This window comes from Pristiophorus japonicus, chromosome 16, assembly GCF_044704955.1.
Source record: "Pristiophorus japonicus isolate sPriJap1 chromosome 16, sPriJap1.hap1, whole genome shotgun sequence".
Lineage (NCBI taxonomy): Eukaryota > Metazoa > Chordata > Chondrichthyes > Pristiophoridae > Pristiophorus > Pristiophorus japonicus.
In genome coordinates this window covers 137,165,430-137,184,588 of record NC_091992.1, presented here as the reverse complement: position 1 = coordinate 137,184,588, position 19,159 = coordinate 137,165,430, and the positions used below count along the sequence as shown (strand labels likewise).

Sequence of the window (19,159 nt, the reverse complement as noted above, 5' to 3'; positions counted from 1 at the left end):
GGGAATTCCAGAGTTTAGGACCTTGGCAGCTGAAGGCACGGCCACCGAGGGTGGAACGATTCCAATCGGGGATGCTCAAGAGGGCAGAGGTGGAGGAGCGCAGAGATCACGGAGGGTTGTGGGGCTGGAGGTGGTTAGAGATAGGGAGGGGCGAGGCCATGGAGAGATTCGAACACAAAGATGAGAATTTTTTTTAAATTGAGGCGTTGTTGTACCGGGAGCCAATGTAGGTCAGTGAGCACAGGGGGTGATGGGTGAGCGGGACTGGGTGTGAGTTAGGACACGGGGTACAGGGGCTGATGGGTGAGCGGGACTGGGTGCGAGTTAGGACACGGGGTACAGGGGCTGATGGGTGAGCGGGACTGGGTGCGAGTTAGGACACGGGGCACAGGGGTTGATGGGTGAGCGGGACTGGGTGCGAGTTAGGACACGGGGCACAGGGGTTGATGGGTGAGCGGGACTGGGTGCGAGTTAGGACACGGGGCACAGGGGTTGATGGGTGAGCGGGACTGGGTGCGAGTTAGGACACGGGGTACAGGGGCTGATGGGTGAGCGGGACTGGGTGTGAGTTAGGACACGGGGTACAGGGGCTGATGGGTGAGCGGGACTGGGTGCGAGTTAGGACACGGGGTACAGGGGCTGATGGGTGAGTGGGATTGGGTGCAAGTTAGGACACGGGACACACGGGGTGATGGGTGAGCGGGACTGGGTGCGAGTTAGGACACGGGGCACAGAGGGTGATGGGTGAGCGCGCCTGGGTGCAAGTTGGGGCACAGGGGGGTGATGGGTGAGCGGGACTGGGTGTGAGTTAGGACACGGGGCACAGGGGGTGATGGGTGAGCGGGGCTCGGTGCGAGTTAGGACACGGGGTACAGGGGCTGATGGGTGAGCGGGACTGGGTGTGAGTTAGGACACGGGGCACAGGGGGTGATGGGTGAGCGGGGCTCGGTGCGAGTTAGGACACGGGGTACAGGGGCTGATGGGTGAGCGGGACTGGGTGCGAGTTAGGACACGGAGCACAGGGGTTGATGGGTGAGCGGGACTGGGTGCGAGTTAGGACACGGGGTACAGGGGCTGATGGGTGAGCGGGACTGGGTGCGAGTTAGGACACGGGGCACAGGGGTTGATGGGTGAGCAGGACTGGGTGCGAGTTAGGACACGGAGCACAGGGGTTGATGGGTGAGCGGGACTGGGTGCGAGTTAGGACACGGGGTACAGGGGCTGATGGGTGAGCGGGACTGGGTGCGAGTTAGGACACGGGGCACAGGAGTTGATGGGTGAGCGGGACTGGGTGCGAGTTAGGACACGGAGCACAGGGGTTGATGGGTGAGCGGGACTGGGTGCGAGTTAGGACACGGGGTACAGGGGCTGATGGGTGAGTGGGATTGGGTGCAAGTTAGGACACGGGACACACGGGGTGATGGGTGAGCGGGACTGGGTGCGAGTTAGGACACGGGGCACAGAGGGTGATGGGTGAGCGGGACTGGGTGCAAGTTGGGGCACAGGGGGGTGATGGGTGAGCGGGACTCGGTGCGAGTTAGGACACGGGGCACAGGGGGTGATGGGTGAGCGGGGCTCGGTGCGAGTTAGGACACGGGGCACAGGGGATGATGGGTGAGCGGGGCTCGGTGCGAGTTAGGACACGGGGCAGCCGAGTTTTGGATAAGCTGAAGTTTACAGAGGGTGGGAGATGGGAGGCAGACCAAGACAGCGTTGGAATAGTTGAGTCTGGAGGTAACAAAATCTTGGATGAGAGTTTCAGCAGCAGATGAGCTGAGGCAGGGACGGAGCTGGGAGAAGTTACGGAGATATTCCCAGGGTGTGCCTGCCCTGTTCTCGTACCTTTCCTTTAACCAACCACCTCTCTAACCTACTGCTGAATGTTCACACAGTCTCTGCTTCAATCATTAACTCCGATCGAGCACTCCACAGCCTCACAATCCTTCTGTGCAACAAAAACTTTCTCCGGTTTCTTACACGAGCCTTTGCTCCAGACCCCCAATCACTGGAGGTTTGCATTTATTTCTGTGGATCCAGGAACAGGGGTGTCTGTCCAGACACGGTGAAACCACCCTGGGCTATACCTGCACTGGGTTCCAGGCCCCGAGAATGGACCCTCCCCCCGCACTGCCCCCCTGCACCTCCCCTCACCCTGCCCCGCCCCCCCCCTCAGCCACCCCCCTGCCTCAGCTCCCCATCCCCTCCCCTCCCCAGCCATCCCATGCCCACTATTCTCCAGGCCCAGAGATCAGCCCAATATTAAATAAAGCCTTGCATTTATATAGCGCCTTTCATGACCACCGGACGTCTCAAAGCGCTTTACAGCCATTGAAGTACTTTTGGAGTGTAGTCACTGTTGTAATGCGGAAAATACGGCAGCCAATTTGCGCACAGCAAGCTCCCACAAACAGCAAAGTGATAATGACCCGATAATCTGTTTTTGTTATGCTAATTGAGGGATAAATATTGACCAGGACACCGGGGATAACTCCCCTGCTCTTCTTCGAAATAGTGCCACGGGATCTTTTATGACCACCTGAGAGAGCAGACGGGTTAACGTCTCATCCGAAAGACGGCACCTCCGACAGTGCGGCACTCCCTCAGTACTGCCCCTCCGACACTCACTCAGTACTGCCCCTCCGACAGTGCGGCGCTCCATCCCTCAGTACTGCCCCTCCGACAGTGAGGCACTCCCTCAGTACTGCCCCTCCGACAGTGCCGGGCTCCCTCAGTACTGCCCCTCCGACAGTGCAGCGCTCCCTCGGTACTGCCCCTCCGACAGTGCAGCGCTCCCTCGGTACTGCACCTCCGACAGTGCGGCTCTCCCTCGGTACTGCCCCTCCGACAGTGCGGCACTCCCTCAGTACTGCCCCTCCGACAGTGCCGGCCTCCCTCAGTACTGCCCCTCCGACAGTGCGGCACTCCCTCAGTACTGCCCCTCCGACAGTGCGGCACTCCCTCAGTACTGCCCCTCCGACAGTGCCGGCCTCCCTCAGTACTGCCCCTCCGACAGTGCCGGGCTCCCTCAGTACTGCCCCTCCAACAGTGCAGCGCTCCCTCGGTACTGCCCCTCCGACAGTGCCGGCCTCCCTCAGTACTGCCCCTCCGACAGTGCCGGGCTCCCTCAGTACTGCCCCTCCGACAGTCCCGGGCTCCCTCAGTACTGCCCCTCCAACAGTGCGGCACTCCCTCAGCACTGCACTGGAGTGCCAGCCTAGATTTATGTTCTCAAGTTCCTGGAGTGGGGGTTAAACCCACAGCCTTGTGACTCGAGCCTTCCCCCGTACATTATTACAACTCAATGCTTAGATTCTGCACCTCTTGTCATACAACAGGTTTCCTTTTGTTTTTTTAAAGCCTTATCGACTTGATGTGCAGCTTTCTATGTTTTGTGAACACGAACCCCGAAATGGCTCCAGTACCCAGCATTGCCAGCGGGCCAAAGATTGCCCACAGTGTGTCCAGATGCCCACGCGAGCTGTGACAGAGCTGCCTTACAACACACTGCGTTCAGTCTGTTCCAACACTGTTGGGATGTTTTTTTTATAAACTGGCCTGTTTTCTCTCTGTTCTTGGCACATTCCAGAGCAGTAGTACGGAGTACTTCCCGTACTTGTCTCTGGAACAAAGAGTCAGCAAAGTCAAGCTTTGAGTATACGAGGGTTCAAACGCTGCCCAGATCCCCTATAACCTGCAATAGTTACCCAGGAAATGAGTCTCACTGCATGACCAGGCACAAGCCAACACTCAGTCCATCATCGGAGAGGCAATGTGGTGGAGCGGAGCGACATCCGTTATATCGCCTACCTGTTGCAGAGAGGGGAGGACTGCCACAGGTTTACAATCAGAGAAACTTACAGCACGGAAGGAGGCCATTTTGGCCCATCGTGTCTGCGACAAAGAGCTATTCCCAATTTCCACCTCTAGGTAATTAGCCCTATAGATTACCGCACTTCAGGTGCACATCCAAGTACTGTTTAAATGTGGTGAGGATTTCTGCCTCTACCACCCTTTCAGGCAGTGAGTTCCAGACCCCAACGCCCTCTGCGTGAAGACATTTCCCGATATATCTCCTCTAAACCACCCCCCATTACTTTAAATCTATGGCCCCTGGTTGTTGACCCCTCTGCCAAGGGAAACAGGTCCTTCCTATCCACCCTATCCAGGCCCCTCATAATTTTATACACCTCAATCATGTCTCCCCTCAGCCTCCTCTGTTCCAAAGAAAACAGACCCAGCATCTCCAATCTTTCCTCATAGCCAAAATTCCCCAGTCCAGGCAACATCCTCGTAAATCTCCTCTGCACCCTTTCCAGTGCAATCACATCCTTCCTGTAATGTGGTGACCAGACCTGCACGCAGTACTCCAGCTGTGGCCTAACCAGTGTTTCAAAAAGGCACTGGTGTGCAACGGCCACTACACGTTAAAAAAATCCACGCACAGGCATCTTCCACCCTTCAGGATGTAGTTCGGGATCTGGAATATTAGGTCCTTCATTGGAACACCTGTGAACTCATCCCTTTTTGGTGTGGGAGCAAGTCATCCTTGCTTCGAGGGACTGCCTATGATGATAATGAACTCGTGTTTTATCCAGTTCAAGCATAACCTCCCTGCTCTTGTATACTATGCCTCGACTAATAAAGGCAAGCATTCCGTATACCTTCTTAACCACCTTATCCACCTGGCCTGCAACCTTCAGGGATCTGTGGACCTGCACTCCCAGGTCCCTTTGTTCCTCTATACTTTTCAGTGTCCTACCATTTAATGTGTATTCCCTTGCCTTGTTAGTCCTCCCCAAATGCATTACCTCACACTTCTCCGGATTGAATTCCATTTGCCACTGTTCTGCCCACCTGACCAGTACATTGATATCCTCCTGCAGTCCGCAGATTTCTTCTTCATTATCAACCACATGGCCTATTTTAGTGTCATCTGCAAACTTCTTAATCATACCCCCAACATTCAAAGTCCAAGTCATTGATATATACCACAAAAAGCAAGGGACCCAGCACTGAGCCCTGCGGAACCCCACTGGATACAGCCTTCCAGTCACAAAAACACCCATCACCCATTACCCTCTGCTTCCTGCCTCTGAGCCAATTTTGGATCCAACTTGCCACTTTGCCCTGGATCCCACGGGCTTTAACCTTCGTGACCAGTCTGCCATTTGGGACCTGATCAAAAGCTTTGCTAAAACCTATACATACTACATCATACACACTGCCCTCATCGACCCTCCTGGTTACCTCCTCGAAAAATTAAATCAAGTTAGTCAGACACGACCTTCCCTTGACAAATCCGTGCTGACTGTCCTTGATTAATCCGTGTCTTTCCAAATGAAGATTTATCCTGTCCCTCAGGATTTTCTCCAATAATTTTCCCACCATTGAGGTTCGGCTGACTGGCCTGTAATTACTCGGTCTATCCCTTTCTCCCTTTTTAAACAAAGGTACCACATCAGCAGTCCTCCAATCCTCTGGCACCACACCTGTAGCCAGAGAGGATTGGAAAATGATGGTCAGAGCCTCTGCTATTTCCTCTTTTGCTTCTCTTAATAGCCTGGGATACATTTCATCTGGGCCTGGGGATTTATCCACTTTCAAAGCTGTTAAGCCCTTTAATAATTCCTCTCTCACAATGTTTATCTCGTCTAATATTTCACACTCCTCCTCCCTCATTGCAAAGTCTGCATCGCCCCTCTCTTTTGTGAAAACGGATGCAAAGTATTCGTTAAGAATCATACCCACGTCTTCCACCTCCGCACACAGATTTCCTTGATGGTCTCTAATAGGCCCCACTCTTTCTCTAGTTATCCTCTTGCTCTTAATGCATTTATAAAACATCTTTGGGTGTTCCCTGATTTTACTTGCCAACATTCTTTCATGCTCTCTCTTTGCTTTCCTGATATCTTTTTTAATTGCACCCTTGCACTTCTTATACTCCTCTAGAATCTCTGCAGTGTTGAGTTCTCGGTATCTGTCATAAGCTTCCCTTTATTACTTTATCTTACCCTGCATGTCCCTTGACACCTTGGGGGCTCTCGATTTGTTGCCCCACCCTTTTTTTTTAAAGAGAACATACTGTACCCTCAGGATCTCCTCCTTGAATGCCTCCCACTGCTCTGACACTGATTTACCATCGAGTTGCCGTCAGCTTTGAGGTGAGTGAAGGAGTGATTAGTCAGAGTTTAGAGTTAAAGAAAAAAGAAAGACTTAGATTTATATAGCGCCTTTCACAACCACCGGACGTCTCAAAGCACTTTACAGCCAATGAAGTACTTTTGGAGTGTAGTCACTGTTGTACTGTGGGAAAGGTTACAGTTGAACAGACAAGCTGAACACGTTGAGCAGTGATCCCCTCAGGGACATGGTCTCTGTGAGCAGGGTTTGGCAGTCATTGGCGCTGTGGGTTTTGGAAGTCAGCAGATTGCAGGAGACAGAGCCTGAACACTGCCCACATGTGTAATTAGACTCCCCGAGGCTCAGAAGCTCCAGAATAAGCAAGACACACCCAGCCATCGCTGAACCCAGCAATCAAACACTTCCGGCTCACAGTTCAGTTGAATTCACCCAACTCAGTAACTAGCTACTGCGTGTTGTGCTTCTCTCAGCCTGAAACCACTCTGGTAAAGTCACAGAGTTACAGTGAGTGATCCTGACCTGAATAAACAGTGACTCTGTACAGTTTTTTTTTAATCCAATTTCGTTCCAGATCAACTCTAACGCCAAAGATCACTTTGCGCCAATGTGTTTGATCTTAGGCCAAAAGGCCGAGAGGCAAAATTGCACCGTTCCTGGAAATATTGCAATACAAGGTCGGTGCATGGAGTGGACGGGGCAAGCCCCTGATCCAGCTCCCTGTCCAAAAATCTATTCAATATCATGTCCCCATAGGGGATATTAAACTGATAAGAACAGATACTACACTTGAAAGTGACTCTGTACAGTTTGTTTTTCGTTGCCAATCTTTCCAATTCTTTGTCAAATCACAAAGGCCAGAGGTCACCTTGCACACGCCAAGGATCACTCTGCGCCAATGCTCTTAGCCAAAAGGCCTAGAGCCACTGCACCGTTCCTGGAAGTACTGCAATACCAGGTTCGTGCCATGGAAGTGGATGGGTCAGGCCCCCCACACACCTCCGTGGAGGTGGATGGGTCAATCCACCTCACCCACCTCCTATTTCCAAAAAGCAAGCATATACCTTCCTGATCCAGGGAGAACCACCCGGAGGTCATGGTGGCTACTCCCCTGTCAGGTCAGCCACGCATGATCTTAGCCAAAAGGCCGAGAAGCGGTGACTCTGTACAGTTACAGTGGGTGACCCTTACCCTGAATAAACAATGTCTCTGTACAGTTACAGTGAGTGACCCTTACCCTGAATAAACAGTGTCTCTGTACAGTTTTTTTTAAAATTCGTAGCCAATCTTTCCAATTCTTTGTCAAATCACAAATGCCAGAGGTCACCTTGCACACATCAAGGATCACTCTGCGCCAATGCTCTTAGCCAAAAGGCCTAGAGCCACTGCACCGTTCCTGGAAGTACTGCAATACCAGGTTCGTGCCATGGAGGTGGATGGGTCAGGTCCCCCACACACCTCCATGGAGGTAGATGGGTCAAGCCACCCCACCCACCAGTGTCTCTGTACAGTTACAGTGGGTGACCCTTACCCTGAATAAACAGTGTCTCTCTACAGTTACAGTGGGTGACCCTTACCCTGAATAAACAGTTACTCTGTACAGTTACAGTGGGTGACCCTTAACCTGAATAAACAGTTACTCTGTACAGTTACACAGTGACTGATCCTTACCCTGAATAAACAGTGACTCTGTACAGTTAGTGAGTGACTCTTACCCTGAATAAACAGTGACTCTGTACAGTTAGTGAGTGACCCTTACCCTGAATAAACAGTGCCTCTGTACAGTTAGTGAGTGACCCTTACCCTGAATAAACAGTGCCTCTGTACAGTTACAGTGAGTGGCCCGTACCCTGAATAAACAGTGACTCTATACAGTTAGTGAGTGACCCTTACCCTGAATAAACAGTGACTCTGTACAGTTACAGTGAGTGGCCCTTACCCTGAATAAACAGTGACTCTGTACAGTTACAGTGTGACATTTACCCTGAATAAACAGTGACTCTGTACAGTTACAGTGAGTGGCCCTTACCCTGAATAAACAGTGACTCTGTACAGTTACACAGACTGACCCTTACCCTGCTGAATAAACACCAATCCATCCAGTAACACAATGAACAGTGGGGGGATGAATTTCCCCGACGATTCCCCCCACTTGTCCGCCGTAACTTTGGTGAAGGAGCTGTGGCAACTCGGGTAAAAACAATGTAAAGGATCACAGCGGACCAAGGGGAGAACTCCCGCGGAAAGGCAGCCCTGGTGGGACTCGTTATTCCAGTGTTAATGATTGTCTGGTTGCTCAGGGTCTCAGTGCGGGCAGGTAAATGGTTAAGCAGCTCTCGTTGGTGCTGTGTAACTGCTGCACCAGGGAGCACAATGCCAGCGCTGTGCTGCATATGTATACAGCTCGGTCTTGCCAAGATCATTAAATTGTGAAATGAAAATAATGTCCTATCTGGAGTTGGATCTCTGGCTAACCACTGGAGCTGTGGAGTTTGAGTAGCAGACGACAAGACTCGGCAGAGGCTCAGAGGGAACACCTGGCACTGACTGCACCTCCAACACGTTCAACCAAAGGGCAAAATATTAGAGGGACATTTGTGAAAAGAGAAAATGCACACAATAGAAATCGGATTGTCGACATGGAACGTGTTCATTGTTATTAACGTGGAGAAGGAACATGCTGGTGTGGAATTACATATCGAGCACAAGGAGATGTTGAGGCACACTGAGAAACCCAGGCTGGGTTTGTGAGGTTTTAGTCCTGAACGCGCTGCCTGAAAGGGCGGTGGGAGCAGATTCAATAGTAATTTTCAAAAGGGAGTTGGATAAATAGTTGAAACAAAAAATTTGCAGGGCTATGTGGAAAGAGCAGGTGGGGGGGTGAAGTGGGACTAACAGCATCGCTCCTTCACAGAGCCGGCATGGACACGATGGGCTGAATGGCCTACTGCTGCACTGTACGATTCGAGGATTCTAGACCTGGATATCACCAAGCTCTGCCGTGTTTGAATGCTGTGCCCCATTGTACAAATCTCACCTCATCTGGCCAGCCACATTTTAGTGTTACAGATAGTGATCACACTTCTACTCCATTATCAACAACAACGATTTACATTATATAGCGCCTTTAATGTAGTAAAACGTCCCAAGATGCTTCACAGGAGTGTTATAAGACAAAAGATTTGCCACTGAGCCACATAAGGAGAAATTAGCACAGGTGACCAAAAGCTTGGTCAAAGAGGTAGGTTTTAAGGAGCATCTTAAAGGAGGAGAGAGAGGCGGAGAGGTTTAGGGAGGGAGTTCCGGAGCTTAGGGCCCACGTGCTGTGCTGGGAATCTATAGGGTAGAGGCCTGGAAATATATAGGACATGAAGCATAAATCTATAGGGGCATGTCCAGGCATATATAGGATACAGGGCACATAAATATATAGGGTGCCAGGCTGGGAATCTACAGGGTATGTGGCAGAGAATCTACAGGGTGCAGGGCAAGGAATCTATATGACAATGATCGGGAATCTATAGGATGCAGGGCCAGTAATCTATATGATAAACGGGCAGGAATCTATATGAATAAGGGCCAGGAATCTATACGATAAAGGGCCAGTAATCTATAGGGTGCAGGACCAGTGATCTATACGATAAAGGGCCAGGAATCTATAGGGTGCATGGCCAGGAATCTATAGGGTGCATGGTCAGGAATCTATATGATAAAGGTCCAGGACTCTATAGGGTGCAGGGCCAAGAATTCAATATGTTTGTAGAGATCTGTGATATGTTTGCCACATTTGGTTTGTGTGTGTGGTGATATTTGGCATGTTAGTGGTGATATTTCGCATTACCTGTGATCAGGAAGCAAGTCTCGAGGAAAATCAAACTCTGAACAATTCTCGACACAGTAATCAGAACAAAGTCACGGAATGTGAATAAATATATTTGGTTCTGACCCTTTACAAAACTGACAAATATCAGGAATGCCCGTGTTTGATATTGCTGTAAATACACGGAGTAAGTGTGACCGGCGGGGACAGCGCTCGCTGCAGGTTAATGTGCACGGTAACGGTGACCTCTGAACCCACGGGGTGCCTCATGTGCTCCCGAGATACATTTACACACAGGCAGAGAATGTCTTTAAATGTCAGGATCTTCTCTGTGAGGCATGGTGTAGCCACTGGCTGAAATGAGCGCGGGATTGAGGGTGTGAGTTGGGCAGGCGTTTTGCTGCAGTGTGAACTCTCACCACAGGTCCAGCCCACCTCGACACGGTTCGCTGCCAAGCCAGCACAATATCACAGGATGTCCCACATGTGTGGGGATTCAGGAGCAAGTCGCAATTACCAACATCCTATTCCCAAACTCCATGAAAACTGCCGACAAAGCATTCAGTCAAATAAGAACATAAGAAATAGAAGCAGGAGTCAGCCATTTGGCCCCTCGAGCCTGCTCCGCCATTCAATAAGATTATGGCTGATCTGATCATAGATTCAGCTCCACTTCCCCGCCCGCTCCCCATAACCCTTTACTCCCCTAATCGCTCAAAAATCTGTCTATCTCCGCCTTAAATATATTCAATGACCCAGCCTCCACAGCTCCCTGGGGCAGAGAATTCCTCAGATTTACGACCCTCAGAGAAGAAATTCCTCCTCATCTCAGTTCTAAATGGGCGACCCCTTACTCTGAGACTATGCCCCCTAGTTCTAGATTTCCCCACGAGGGGAAACATCCTCTCTGCATCTACCCTGTTAAACCCCCTCAGAATCTCATTCAGAGATCAGTCCTGTGGGAAAAGGCTGTGTGACATCACTGAAAGGCCCTTTGTGAGTGTAATGAAATGTTGGCGTGTCCGATTGCTGGAGAGGATGCAAGTGTTGGTGGGAGGGGTCATCGCTCAGAGTGGGACATCCCCACAATGGGAAACCATGGATCTGAGGAGAAACTGGAGACGCATTGGAACGCAGAAGGCTAAGCAGATTTAATCAAGGTTTTAACCCCCCCCAGCCTCTCTCTTCCCCACACCACCCCCCCCCCGACCCCCGCCTCTCTCTTCCCCCTCTCCCCCAGCCTCTCCCTCGGACAAATATCACTGGCTGGAACCGGCTCCACACGTTGCCTCCTATCCATCGGCCAGGTCCCCAGTTTGAGCGGTAGTTTGAATGAAGAATGCGGCCGGGCAGGGAGAGCGACCTGTTCTGAAGCGACCGAGGACAGAGCTCTCTTTCCCCCCTCCCGCCCCCCCACACTGCTCAGGGCTCAGCGGGAAGCCCGGTTGGTCGGAGGAGCAGCAGCTCAGTTGAAGAACCCGTGGAGCAACAATGTGGTGGGACTGATCGCAGGGCCCCACTTCTCTCTCTCTTGTACCCTCGGCCCCTTTCTGCCGCCCCAGGCCGGCCGGGGAGGGGAGGGAAGTCGGAGCCTCAGGTCCTGCTTCTGGCAGCACGTGGATAGAATGATTCGGCTGGAGGGGGGGGCTTGTCACCTGCCGGTCAAAAAAGTACAATACAAATAGTTAGTCCCGACCACAGCTCCAGGGAGCAGCAGGTGCTGGACAGGAGAGCAACGGCAGTGAAAAGGGACATCACCAAGGTCCGGGTCGCTGATTGGAGCGTGGGCAGGTACAGCAGGAGCGGGGAGGTCGGGGCGAGGGAGCGGCGAGGTTGGAGCGAGGTCGGGGCGAGAGAGCGGGGAGGTCGGGGCGAGAGAGCGGGGAGTGAGCGCGAGGTCGGGGCGAGGGAGCGGGGAGTGAGCGCGAGGTCGGGGCGAGGGAGCGGCGAGGTCGGGGCGAGGGAACGGCGGGGCGAGGGAGGTCGGGGCGAGGGAGGTCGGGGCGTGGGAGGTCGGGGCGAGGGAGGTCGGGGCGAGGGAGGTCGGGGCGAGGGAGGTCGGGGCGAGGGAGGTCGGGGCGAGGGAGGTCGGGGCGAGGGAGGTCGGGGCGAGGGAGGTCGGGGCGAGGGAGGTCGGGGCGAGGGAGGTCGGGGCGAGGGAGGTCGGGGCGAGGGAGGTCGGGGCGAGGGGCGTGAGGTCGGGGCGAGGGAAGTCGGGGCGAGGGAGCGGTGAGGTCGGGGCGAGGGAGGTCGGGGCGAGGGAGGTCGGGGCGAGGGGCGTGAGGTCGGGGCGAGGGAGGTCGGGGCGAGGGAGCGGGGAGGTCGGGGCGAGGGAGGTCGGGGCGAGAGAGCGGTGAGGTCGGGGCGAGGGAGGTCAGGGCGAGGGAGCGAGAGGTCGGGGCGAGGGAGGTCAAGGCGAGGGAGCGAGAGGTCGGGGCGAGGGAGGTCGGGGCGAGGGAGCGAGAGGTCGGGGCGAGGGAGGTCGGGGCGAGGGAGGTCGGGGCGAGGGAGGTCGGGGCGAGGGAGCGTGAGGTCGGGGCGAGGGAGGTCAAGGCGAGGGAGCGAGAGGTCGGGGCGAGGGAGGTCGGGGCGAGGGAGGTCGGGGCGAGGGAGCGTGAGGTCAGGGCGAGGTCGGGGCGAGGGAGCGTGAGGTCGGGGCGAGGGAGCGTGAGGTCGGGGCGAGGGAGCGTGAGGTCGGGGCGAGGGAGCGTGAGGTCGGGGCGAGGGAGCGTGAGGTCGGGGCGAGGGAGCGTGAGGTCGGGGCGAGGGAGGTCGGGGCGAGGGAGCGGGGAGGTCGGGGCGAGGTCGGGGCGAGGTCGGTCGGGGCGAGGTCGGTCGGGGCGAGGTCGGTCGGGGCGAGGTCGGTCGGGGCGAGGTCGGTCGGGGCGAGGTCGGTCGGGGCGAGGTCGGTCGGGGCGAGGTCGGTCGGGGCGAGGGAGGTCGGGGCGAGGGAGGTCGGGGCGAGGGAGGTCGGGGCGAGGGAGGTCGGGGCGAGGGAGGTCGGGGCGAGGGAGGTCGGGGCGAGGGAGGTCGGGGCGAGGGAGGTCGGGGCGAGGGAGGTCGGGGCGAGGGAGGTCGGGGCGAGGGAGGTCGGGGCGAGGGAGGTCGGGGCGAGGGAGGTCGGGGCGAGGGAGGTCGGGGCGAGGGAGGTCGGGGCGAGGGAGGTCGGGGCGAGGGAGGTCGGGGCGAGGGAGGTCGGGGCGAGGGAGGTCGGGGCGAGGGAGGTCGGGGCGAGGGAGGTCGGGGCGAGGGAGGTCGGGGCGAGGGAGGTCGGGGCGAGGGAGGTCGGGGCGAGGGAGGTCGGGGCGAGGGAGGTCGGGGCGAGGGAGGTCGGGGCGAGGGAGGTCGGGGCGAGGGAAACACCTGTGAACTTTTTAACGTGGGAGCAAGTCTTCCTCGATTGGTGGGACGGCCGATGATGACGAAGAATGTTTTGACAGTGAATCACGAGGACGATTATCTCTGGTTTGGATTAAATGAGGGGAACATCATCATCAAATCACACAGCACAGGAGGAGGCCATTCGGCCCATCGAGCCTGTGCTGCCTGTGTGACAGAGCGATCCAATCAGTCCCACTCCCCACCCTTTCCCCCATCGCCCTGCTAACTTCTCCCTGCAATTTAAAAGAGGAGACATGCTCAGAGAAATGTTCATTTAAATGTTGTTTATAAACCTGAGAACGATGTAATTATGTAATTCAATGCAAATTTGTTCATAAAGCAGCTGGGATCACTCGCGACACCCGACCTCACTCTCACTCTCCCAGCGCCTGACCTCACTCTCACTCCCCCCGCGCCCGACCTCACTCTCACTCTCACTCCCCGCGCCCGACCTCACTCTCACTCCCCCCGCGCCCGGCCTCACTCTCACTCTCCCCGCGCCCGGCCTCACTCTCACTCTCACTCCCCCCGCGCCCGGCCTCACTCTCACTCTCCCCGCGCCCGGCCTCACTCTCACTCTCCCCGCGCCCGGCCTCACTCTCACTCTCCCCGCGCCCGGCCTCACTCTCACTCTCACTCCCCCCGCGCCCGACCTCACTCTCACTCTCCCCGCGCCCGGCCTCACTCTCACTCTCCCTGCGCCCGGCCTCACTCTCACTCTCCCCGCGCCCGGCCTCAATCTCACTCTCCCCGCGCCCGGCCTCACTCTCAGTCTCACTCTCACTCTCCCCGCGCCCGGCCTCACTCTCAGTCTCACTCTCACTCTCCCCGCGCCCGACCTCACTCTCACTCTCCCCGCGCCCGGCCTCACTCTCACTCTCACTCCCCCCCCGCCCGGCCTCACTCTCACTCTCACCGCGCCCGGCCTCACTCTCAGTCTCACTCTCACTCTCCCCACGCCCGACCTCACTCTCACTCTCCCCGCGCCCGGCCTCACTCTCACTCTCCCCGCGCCCGGCCTCACTCTCACTCTCCCCGCGCCCGACCTCACTCTCACTCTCCCCGCGCCCGGCCTCACTCTCACTCTCCCCGCGCCCGGCCTCACTCTCACTCTCCCCGCGCCCGGCCTCACTCTCACTCTCACTCCCCCCGCGCCCGGCCTCACTCTCACTCTCCCCGCGCCCGGCCTCACTCTCACTCTCACTCTCACTCTCACTCTCACTCTCACTCTCACTCTCCCCGCGCCCGACCTCACTCTCACTCTCCCCGCGCCCGGCCTCACTCTCACTCTCCCCGCGCCCGGCCTCACTCTCACTCTCCCCGCGCCCGACCTCACTCTCACTCTCCCCGCGCCCGACCTCACTCTCACTCTCACTCTCACTCTCCCTGCGCCCGACCTCACTCTCACCGCGCCCGACCTCACTCTCATTCTCACTCTCCCCGCGCCCGGCCTCACTCTCACTCTCCCCGCGCCCGACCTCACTCTCACTCCCCCCGCGCCCGGCCTCACTCTCACTCTCACTCCCCCCGCGCCCGACCTCACTCTCACTCTCCCCGCGCCCGGCCTCACTCTCACTCCCCCCGCGCCCGGCCTCACTCTCACTCCCCCCGCGCCCGGCCTCACTCTCACTCCCCCCGCGCCCGACCTCACTCTCACTCTCACTCTCACTCCCCCCGCGCCCGGCCTCACTCTCACTCCCCCCGCGCCCGACCTCACTCTCACTCTCACTCCCCCCGCGCCCGACCTCACTCTCACTCTCCCCGCGCCCGGCCTCACTCTCACTCTCACTCTCCCCGCGCCCGGCCTCACTCTCACTCTCCCCGCGCCCGACCTCACTCTCACTCTCACTCCCCCCGTGCCCGGCCTCACTCTCACTCTCCCCGCGCCCGGCCTCACTCTCACTCTCACTCTCCCCGCGCCCGACCTCACTCTCACTGCGCCCGACCTCACTCTCACTCTCACTCCCCCCGCGCCCGACCTCACTCTCACTCTCCCCACGCCCGGCCTCACTCTCACTCTCCCCAAGCCCGACCTCACTCTCACTCTCCCCACGCCCGGCCTCACTCTCACTCCCCCCGCGCCCGACCTCACTCTCACTCTCCCCGCGCCCGACCTCACTCTCACTCTCCCCGCGCCCGACCTCACTCTCACTCTCCCCACGCCCGGCCTCACTCTCACTCTCACTCTCCCCGCGCCCGGCCTCACTCTCACTCTCTCTCTCTCTCTCTCCCCACGCCCAGCCTCACTCTCACTCTCCCCGCGCCCGGCCTCACTCTCACTCCCCCCGCGCCCGATCTCACTCTCACTCTCCCCGCGCCCGGCCTCACTCTCACTCTCCCCGCGCCCGGCCTCACTCTCACTCTCCCCGCGCCCGGCCTCACTCTCACTCCCCCCGCGCCCGATCTCACTCTCACTCTCCCCGCGCCCGGCCTCACTCTCACTCCCCCCGCGCCCGATCTCACTCTCACTCTCCCCGCGCCCGGCCTCACTCTCACTCTCCCCGCGCCCGGCCTCACTCTCACTCTGTGCTGGCGTGCTGCCTGCGAATGCCTCTCCCCGTTTACCTGTTGGGTTGGGGTGCAGCTGGTTTGCCCGGGTGTTGCCGGCAGCTCCAGGCGATGCAGAAACTCCTGGACGCGCTCCAGCTGCGAGGGGAGGCCCTGGTACTCGGCGACAGGCTTGTCCAGCTCGATGTGGAAGGTGCTGGAAGGCAGGATCAGGGGCGGGTGATTGTCAAAGCTCTCCAGGATGTCAGCTGAGGACAAGAATAGAGAACCATGAGAGCTGGCAGTGAGCTGAGGTGGTCAGTGCTGGACCCCGGCAGGCATTACAGTCACCCTTTCCACTGCTTCACCCTCCCTCCATAAACCAGGCACTCCCTGAACAGACTCACCAACCTCTCTCCTCACTCCAGTAACAGAAACCTCAGACCCACAGCATCTCCAACAGTAAGTAGGTCAGGAAGGGTCAGGGAGGGTCAGGGAGGGTCGGTGAGCGCCGGGGAGGGTTGGCGAGCGCTGGGGAGGGTCGATGAGGGTCGGGGAGGGTCGATGAGGGTCGGGGAGGGTCGATGAGGGTCGGGGAGGGTCGATGAGGGTCGGGGAGGGTCGATGAGGGTCGGGGAGGGTTGATGAGGGTCGGGGAGGGTCGATGAGGGTCGGGGAGGGTCGATGAGGGTCGGGAAGCGCCGGGGAGGGTTAAGGAATGTCGGGGAGCGCCGGAGAGGGTCGATGAGGGTCGGGGAGGGTCGATGAGGGTCGGCGAGTGCCGGGGAGGGTCGATGAGGGTCGGCGAGTGCCGGGGAGGGTTAAGGAATGTCGGGGAGCGCCGGGGAGGGTCGATGAGGGTCGGGGAGCGCCGGGGAGGGTCGATGAGGGTCGGGGAGCGCCGGGGAGGGTCGATGAGGGTCGGCGAGTGCCGGGGAGGGTCGATGAGGGTCGGGGAGGGTCGTTGAGGGTCAGGGAGCGCCGGCGATCGCTAGGGAGGGTTGATGAGGGTCGGCGAGCCCCGAGGAGGGTCGATGAGGGTCGACGAGCACCGGGGAGGGTTGATTAAGGTCGGGGAGCACCGAGGAGGGTTGATGAGGGTCGGGGAGCGCCGGGGAGGGTTGATGAGGGTCGGGGAGCGCCGGGGAGGGTTAAGGAGGGCCGGGGAGGCGAATTGCAGGGTTTGCTCATGTAGAATTGGCAGGCAGCAACTACATGTTCTCTGTTCTGCGTGCCATTTTCCAATCCAATGACAAGTAATGAGAAATTTGCCTTACTGCACTGTCTGAAGAGAGCTTTACTCTGTATCTAACCCCTGTACCTGCCCTGGGAAAGTTAGTGCTTCAACACTGATGGTCTAAAATGAGCAGAAGATGAATCCTACAACTTCAGGAAAAGTGGTTGTTGATGAATCCGATTGCTTTGATGCGAAGGGGCTTCACGCGGAGAACTGTTTGAGCTGGATGGGAAATGCTTCTTAAGAAAGCTGAGCTCTGAGTCTCCGCATCCGCTCGAGTAATGGAGGAAGTGTAAGGAGAGGAGGCGATTGGAGAGGAGACGATTGGAGATGTCCCTCACCCACGTCACTCCAGCTGTTTCCTGTTGCCACGGGAAATAAAATCTGCACCACGGCCTGGAAACAAGCCGCCCCTGTGATGGACAGCAGTGCTGTGCTGTTTTGTGACATCATTACAGGAAGTGTTTAAGATTAAAGGAACATTAAGTGAGATCATCCAGCAACATTCCTTGGCCCTCCTCTCACTGTCGGACAATGTGAGCAGTCAACGCTTTCAGCAGATTGGATTCTAGAACCTTTAGTAGGAATTGAGAGCTTTGGGAAATGGCTTTGTATCTTGGACCCTGGGCCTAGGCAGCTGGGGCGATAGTCACCTGTCCCTGCCCCCATCCCCTCCCCTCTCCCTCCCGCCCCCTCCCGTCTCCCCCCTCCCACACCATCCCCCCTCCCGCCCCTCCCTCTCTCCTCTCCCCACCCCCCCACCACTCCCCACCCCCCCACCACTCCCCTCCCCTCACTCCCCTACCCCCACCCCCTCCCCACCACTCTCCCCACCCCCCTCCCATCCTGCCCCCGTCCCATCCCGTCCCCCCTCCCCTGTCCTCGTCCATGTCCCGTCCCCCCTCCTGTCCCCCCTCCCATCCTACCCCTCCCCACTCCCCGTTCATTGTCCGTCCCCCGGACCCATCCCACCCCACCCCAACCCCCCGTCTCCCCCACGTCCCCCATCGTCTCCTCTCCCCTCCCCCGTGTGATGGAATTTGTGGAGTAGCTTAATGCAGTTTCTCTTTGAATCAAAGCACAAAATACTCCAGGTCCAGCAGTAAAATGATAATCTCAGTCATGCCGGAAGCAGGGCACCAGTGTAGGAATTGGAAAGGATAACAATGGGGTACAGGAAGGATGTCCTTCCCAGATAGTGACTGAGGCAGAGAGGTGGGGATAAACAGGAACAGACAGATCACTGAAAAAATCACTTCCGTCCCTCTGACGCAACACGCAGCTCACAATCCATATCCCTCAACTGAACAGAGGGAGCCTTACTCTGTATCTAACTCCGTGCTGTACTTGCCCTGGGAGTGTTTGATGGGACAGCGGGTGCCTGAGCAGAGGACAATGTATGCGCGGTGCGCGTGTCGGGATGCACTCACCTGTGCTCAGTGCCGCGGGCTGGTCCTCGCGGACAGGGCTCCACGCCGGCGGGCAAGCTCGGCCAGGATTGTATTCCCGCAGCATGTGATGGAGCTGGGCTGGGTTGAGGCTGACAAAGTCACTGCGCAGACACCTCCAGTTAGCCTGCAGAAGAAAATAAATGTTCATCATCGTTACCGGTCTGCGTGTGTTCCTACAGGGCTGGTGTACGGCAAGTGTGTGAATACACGGGTGCTGGGCTAGGGACGGAGGGGGAGCGGGGGTTGGGTTGGGGGGAAGGTCGGGGGAGGGGGAGGGTTGGGAGGGGGGAGGGTCGGGGGAGGGGGGAGGAGGGTCAGGGGAGGGAGGGCAGAGGGAGTGGGGGAGAGTCGGGGGAGCGGTAGGATTGAGGGGAGGGGGAGAGTCGGGGGAGGGGGAGAGTCGGGGGAGGGTCGGGCGGGGGGGGGAGGTCAGAGGAGGGGAGGGAGATGGGTGTCAGGGAGGGGATGGAGGGTTGGGGAGGAGAGGAGATGGAGGGTTGGGGAGGGGAGGAGAGGAGATGGAGGGTTGGGGAGGGGAGGAGAGGAGATGGAGGGCTGGGGGGGGGGAGGAGATGGAGGGCTGGGGGGGGAGGAGATGGAGGGTTGGGGAGGGGGAGGAGGGTGGGGGGTTGGGGAGGGGAGGAG

General features: G+C 57.5%; 1 protein-coding gene and 2 pseudogenes across 1 annotated transcript in view; all 3 read right to left on the bottom strand.

Annotated features, from left to right (window-relative positions):
* The window catches only part of LOC139226235 (ras-associating and dilute domain-containing protein-like), a 45,772-nt gene extending 27,107 nt beyond the window's left edge, over nt 1-18,665 (bottom strand). The window contains exons 1-2 of the mRNA XM_070856857.1: nt 18,494-18,665; nt 15,905-16,095 (exon numbers count right to left, since the gene is read on the bottom strand). Coding sequence (XP_070712958.1) covers nt 15,905-16,095; nt 18,494-18,665 — 363 coding nt within the window. The remainder of the gene's footprint in view (nt 1-15,904; nt 16,096-18,493) is intronic.
* Nucleotides 6,779-6,938, bottom strand: LOC139227230 (U2 spliceosomal RNA; annotated as a pseudogene).
* LOC139227303 (U2 spliceosomal RNA) lies at nt 7,060-7,297 on the bottom strand (annotated as a pseudogene).
* Nucleotides 18,666-19,159: the final 494 nt, after the last annotated feature.